The sequence below is a fragment of the Cupressus sempervirens genome, chromosome 7 (genome assembly GCF_028749045.1).
Source record: "Cupressus sempervirens isolate cs-2001-9-10 chromosome 7, ASM2874904v1, whole genome shotgun sequence".
NCBI classification, from domain to species: domain Eukaryota; kingdom Viridiplantae; phylum Streptophyta; class Pinopsida; order Cupressales; family Cupressaceae; genus Cupressus; species Cupressus sempervirens.
In genome coordinates this window covers 193905696-193912441 of record NC_143124.1, presented here as the reverse complement: position 1 = coordinate 193912441, position 6746 = coordinate 193905696, and the positions used below count along the sequence as shown (strand labels likewise).

General features: G+C 35.4%; 1 protein-coding gene across 1 annotated transcript; it reads right to left on the bottom strand.

Moving 5' to 3' along the window:
* Window positions 1-938: 938 nt before the first annotated feature.
* Window positions 939-4028, bottom strand: LOC149546156 (wall-associated receptor kinase 2-like). The gene is made up of 3 exons (XM_089791033.1): window positions 3030-4028; window positions 2367-2552; window positions 939-2270 (listed from the first exon to the last, which is right to left on the bottom strand). Exons 1-3 carry the CDS (start codon window positions 3922-3924, stop codon window positions 1051-1053), a joined length of 2301 nt encoding a protein of 766 aa, XP_089647159.1. The 5' UTR covers window positions 3925-4028; the 3' UTR covers window positions 939-1050.
* Window positions 4029-6746: the final 2718 nt, after the last annotated feature.

Below are 6746 nucleotides of genomic sequence, written 5' to 3'. Positions count from 1 at the left end.
ATAAAGACTTAATAAAAATACATTTCATTTAATGTCAAAGTCAACAAAACATCAATGGCTCTCTAGTTAAAACCAGAGAGTTTAACCAGAGAGCCCAATTTCCTCTCACAACCTATTCCTTCTTCCTCTAACCACTCTGTCAATCTATCTCCACTATTACAATAATGTCTTTCTTTTAAAGACAACCTGAAACGGTTACAACCGTTTTACCCTCCCGTGTCCCTTCCTATCCATATTTGGATTTTCATTACAAATTTCATGTGATCCCGATTACAATAACATAAGAAATAGACCATTTCACATTATGGTTCCAATGACTTAATAAATAAATCATTTCGGAGATGAATTTAAACAATATAGAATTAATAAAGGGAGGTGCCCCTGCTCCATTCTGCTTTCCCCTGTTTTTTCTTGTGTCTGTATTTTGTTTTTTCGGGTTCATAACATATCCAGGCTTACTATCACAGCGCCCATCATCACACCTAATGAACAAACAACCAGATTTGAATACCAATCCTGAAATGGCCATTAAAGCTAGCGGATTTGCGCAATCAGTTCGAACACTAAGCCTGACATTTGAGGAATGAATCACCAGTATTGCCACCATCTACAAAGGCGAATAGAGAAGGGCAAAAGAACGTTTTTACACTATCATTCGTGTTCTACTTACACTAACGGTTGTGTCTCCTGCGATGGGATCATCAATTCCTCCATGCCATATAGGAAAGGCCTTCCGTGTAATGATTTTATCCAACATTGCTCCATAACATAAAGGCTTTGGGGCGGTGATAGAGCGACTATGCCCAACTGTCTCTGAGAGCTATTACCAGCATTGATTTGTTTATTTGTTTGTTAAACATCTACTTTAGCAACTTCTAATGACCACTCGATCAATAAACATCACAACCATAGACCATTACTTGATGCACCATGAAAACTTTCTATAAATTTGACTGCTATATCACATTAGAAAACAGTGTCATCACTTCTAAGAACTAGTAAACAAGATATTTACTATAATGAACAAAAATTACATATTTCCAACATACACTAGAAATGCTTTCCTTTGAAGTCAATTTGTTCAGACAGAGTCGACATCTCAAACAATGAAGTGAATGGTTCCTCTGACGTGCTCCCACCTGTACATGGGAAAGTGTCATTGTTGAACTCAAAAGATGTGAAAATTCCATTTTCCTCGAATGTTTCTTCATCACAGTCTACACTGCCCTCAAATTTTGTGTTTCTTGTGCCCCCTCTAATCCACAGAAGTTCCTCCACGACCTCTTTCATCGATGGTCTTTTCCTCCTTTCCAAGTGAAGGCATTCTCTTGCCAGCCTTCCCATATCTTCCATCTGTTGCATGTTTCCCTCCTCCACTATTTTTCTATCCAAGATTTCTGTGAGGCGGTTTTGATGAAGCCTCAAAAGAAAAAGATGAGATAAATTCCACTCATTGTTGGTCCTTGCTGTAGAGATCGGCTGCAGAGATGTTAAAAGCTCAACCAGAATTACACCAAAACTGTAAACATCACTTTTATCTGTGAGGTGATACGTATGGAAGTACTCTGGATCTAAGTAACCCTTTGTGCCCATTATATTAGTGGTGAGATGTGTGTCATTGGAAGTTGTAGATATGAGACGAGAAATCCCAAAATCTGCAACTTTGGGAGAAAGGTTCTCATTCAAAAGAATATTGGACGATTTTACATCTCGATGGAAAATGGGTTGAGATGCTCCAGAATGTAGATATGCCAAAGCCTCCCCTGTCTCGATTGCAATCTGCAAACGTGAAGCCCATGTCAAAGACCCTTCTTTGGAGTGTAAATGCTGAAACAGTGTTCCATTCGGAACGAATTCGGATACCAGCAAAGGAAATTTAGTCTGGATGCAACACCCCAACAATTTTACTATGCTTCGATGATTTATTTGGGAGAGAATTGCAACCTCGTTAAGAAACTCATGGTCATCCTCCAGATTGAAAGCTTTCTTGGACTTTTTAATGGCCACCAGAGTACCATCTGACAAAATGCCTTTGAACACAGTTCCAAATCCGCCACTTCCAAGCTCCATTTCTGTTGAATAATTATTAGAAGCCCTTGCCAATTCTCTTGCAGAAAACATTCTCAGGCTTTCTCTTCCCACTCTTGAAGCAATAAATTGCTGTAACTGCTGATAATACTTATCTTCCACAGTTTTTAAGTTGCGTTTCTTTAGCCACCAGACTAAAAGAGATGCTGCTAAGCAGACAAACACAACCGAAGTGACAGATCCTGTGTATTTTACCAGATATCAAATTACAATTATACTCCAAGATTATAAATATTTTAGGGAAACAATTAAAGCCAGTAAATCTAATATTTCGTTACCTATGATTGCACGGAAGGCGCCACGATTTGAAGTGGTGGGCATGCACCTTGTCCCATTATGAAATCCATCTCCCTTGTATCCCTTTGCACATGAACAATTGTGGGAACCTGCAAAGTTATGGCATATTCCTCCTCTCTCTTCTCCAACGCACATATTCAATTTTTTATTGCTGCACTCATCTATGTCTGAGCAATCATCATCGCTATGGTTAGAAGTCATGAGAATGAGATTTGAGAAATACAACAAAATATTAATGGCTGAGTATTTAACAAAGATCTAAATTTGATGAGTACAAGATATTGTTTATTGTTGAGGATTCAACTGTGAAGTTTTTGAGTTAATCTTATTGTAGCATGTTTTATGAGTAGTGGTTGACATAAATCTATCTTTCGTGGGAATGAATGGAACACTTAATACTCATTGCATCTAGGTGATGCTCACCAAGGTACTGGGACTTCCCCGGCAACTAGCATGTATGTCCTGAAAAGAAATTTCAGTACTTCATATATGTGAACATCAACTAGATGCAATGAGTGTTTTGTTCATTTTCATAAGAAAGGTAGTTGTTAATCACTACTCATCAAACATAAGTCAATAATTTTGACTCAAAAACTAAACAGTTGAATCCTGATAACCAAATAAAAAAGATCCAAAAGCTATACCTGTACAATCAGTTCCATTCAAATAACCATTTCCTTCATAGCCAGGAAGGCATTTGCACACATGCCCTTTTCCAGAAGGAGAGTCGATGCATTTTGCTTTGGAGGCACAAGAATAATTTGTTGTATTTCTAGCTTCGGTGCACCCCTGAAGACCTATACCCCAGTTAAGGCGGAGACCATAAGAAACTTGACTCTTTTTCCCCCAAAAATCGCTTGTTGTATTGCTGAATGTGGAGGGGTCGAATATGGTGGAGAATCCACACTTGTATTGATACTTGTTTCTACTAGTATTGAAGATGCGAAAATAACCTCCGCCGGTGAAATTTACAGAGGGCCAATTATTTGGAAGGTTAATTTCACAACAACCATACATGCAGTATGGTTGAGTACTTTGAGACTCACATATTGCTACACATCTCACCTCTCCCAAGCCCCCAAAACTGTATGTACCAGATGTATTGCAGCCCACAACTATGAATCTGTTGGAGCTTGAAATAGTGAAAGACCCATCTGATGGTAGACCAAAGTAAGTTTGCCCTGACATGTATCCACAGGTCCAGGCGTAGTTATACCACGAGTCTATGATGAGGTGACCTGTATAATCTATCTCCATGACCTTGTATGGATAAGTAAACCCATCCTTATGATTGCCTTTGAGTCCCCTCTCAGTGTAATTACCAACGTTGGCATAAAAAAATGGAGCCATCGTTTTAGTATCGTTATCTTTCTCGCAGCTGATCTGAAAACCAGGGTATCCACAGCCAGAATTGTTGATCCAGAATGGGTAACTCACATTCGTTGATCCGCACTTTTCAGGTTGGCATTTTGCAGCAATAAACCCCACCAAACTGAGAAAAGTTGTAAAGCGGATCACAACTCCGCATTGTATCGACATTTTCTGATTGAGCCAGAACAAAAATGGTGGATAAGTTCACTTTATAACACAACTTCAGATAACACCACAGCATTTTTTTAAGTCGGTTTTTCACATGGAAAGGTAAGTGTTTGCAAAGATATGGGCATAAGTTCACATGAAAGTAAGATACCACAGTACATAGATATTTTTTTATTCTTTTTGCAAAAGTTGCTCACATGACTTGAATTAAAAAGTAGCTTTAATTTAACAGTTGACATGACATCAATACAAACATAGCTTTAGTTTAACAGGTCATGTGATTTTACATATATCAGAGTATTTTGTGTGCTGAAGAATCTTTTTATCCTTAAATCAAAGGTTGACCATTAAAGAGGAGGATGAAAGACAATTCAAAAGACGCTAGCCATCCATAGACTGAGAATCAATAGATATGATGAATACAATGAAAGAAACACTCAACAATTTTATGAAAAGTTTTCTTTATAATTTAAATTTTAGCTTGCTAGATAGCCAATCGACATTAAATACTAGTGGGAAGTGGGATGTTGTATTTATTGACAAACCGTTGACTGACAGCATACATGGTACAGGGTAATTATTGATGAAAAATAGGAAATCTAGATGAGTTTCTACCTCGTTGTAAGCTGTATTTACAAATCATACCATTTGACGGGAGTTCGCCATTGACCAAAGTCTTCATTGAGGAAATAAGTTTGAGTATATTTATTAGTTAGATATTGGTGACGGAAAGAGTACTGGTTATTCTTTATGTTTCAATTATTTTATAAGATTTTATAAGTTGAAATTTCATTAGCAAATCATCTATGAGTCGAGGATCGCTCATTTTTTACTTTTACAAGAAAAAGTTTGTAATTAGATCAATTATGTAAGTTTGTAGGTACTAATCATGGATATTTGTTGGATCATTTATACAAGAGTATTAGATCTATTATACAACATTTTTAGTTGTCAAAGCAAATGAAAAATGGGAAAATAGGAAATATGTTTTAAACGAGGCTTGGAAATTACTACTTCTAATAGTTTCGCAAATCTCATATCATTTATGTTTCGGATTCCACCTGTCCCTTTGAAGATATTTTTGAAAAGTTATCTGCGCAACTTAAAAGGCATTCTATTCGTTTAATAATTTTAACGGTCACGTACTACCGACATCGCTTTATTCCCGTGGGCCCGCCCACGTCTTATCCACGTAATGTAGTCATTCATATCACCGACTCGTGATTGCCACGTGTCAGTCGAAGATGCCTTTGGCGGCCCCAGTAGCCGCATGCTAAGCTTCCCCAAATCCTATAAATTGGCGCTTGCTCCCCACTATTTTCACCTCCAAGCTTTCTCAGCGTCTGAAAACTATTTCTGGCTCTGTTTTCATTTTGGTGGTTTTGTAATTTTTGAGAAGTTTTATATTTTTTCTTGCAATGGCGGATTCAAATGTACCAAAGCATCAGGATCGGGGGCTCTTTGGTTTGTTTGGAAAGAAGAAAGAGGAGACACATTGCGGTCCTCTGGAGGGACATGTGGCAGGTGTAGCTCCACATGAGCAAGGCCATGTGGGTGAGGCTCACTCTAAGCCTGTGTCTCATGGACATGTAGGAGATGAGCCTCATCCTGTGTATGGTCACGTGGAGGAAGCTCACCTTATGCCAACAAGAGCTCTTGATGAGCTAGAGTCCCTGCCTTTGTCATAGATAAAATTTTAATGTCCACGAGGCTAAAAATAGCCTATGGGATAGCAAAACAACTCAAGCAGACTTAAGCAGCGCTTTTCACTTCTTATGTAGGATGATAATGAGCCCACCCAATTGTGTGAATCTGATGACGAAACTCTCCAAACTCTCCAAGGATGTGGTTGTGATTGTATATATAAATATTAATAAATAATATATTTTTAAAATTATGTTATTAATGTCGCTAGGGATTCTACAAAGATAGAACGTTAACAATTCTCCTTTTTTAAAAAATTGACGCATTATTTAGTTAGATTTATTTAAGATATCTATAGTAGTTAATAATACACAATGAATATTATAGTATTTATAAGTAAAAAAATTGTCACTAGTCTTTATATTAAGTTTTAAATCATAATATTGTCTTATAAATCATAAATATTAGCAAATATACTTTAGGGAAACTTTAAATTTTTTCTATGTGTAAAAACATAATGCTAATCTAAAGATTCTCTTTGTATATACATATATAGAAATACATAAATTATAATATTATGGCCAAGTAATCTATGAAAATTTTATAATCCACTTGTCAAATATACATAAAAAATAATCTTATATTTTATTTTATTAAAAATATTAAAAAAATATTGTTGAATAAAATTATTTTAAATAAACATTTAATTTCATATATTGTTGAATTACAATTTAATATTGTAATTAAAAAAAATTTAAAATGTGGAAAGTATATATATCAGATTACAAAAATATTCTTATTTTATGTTTTTTATTTTTTTTACATCAATACTTAAAATATATAATTACTAATAATATATTTGATAGATAGGCAAGAGCCTACAACACAATGGTAAATTGTGAGCCTCTTATCAAAAAATCTACTACGAAGTATTGGGTTGGAATCTACTTCAACAATAATTAATCATAACACATAATAATGAATTTTTCCTTCGGCCTCTTATTGACACAAAAAATAAAAGAATTTGGTTTCTGTTTTAAATGTTTTAAAGATTAAAAAAAAAAACCAAACACTGAATCATATTTTTATTGACATTATTTTTAAGCATAAAAATTAAAAGAATTACAAGTACTAAAATCCAATGTTTGCAGTTGATTTATTGTCATGATAAAAACATA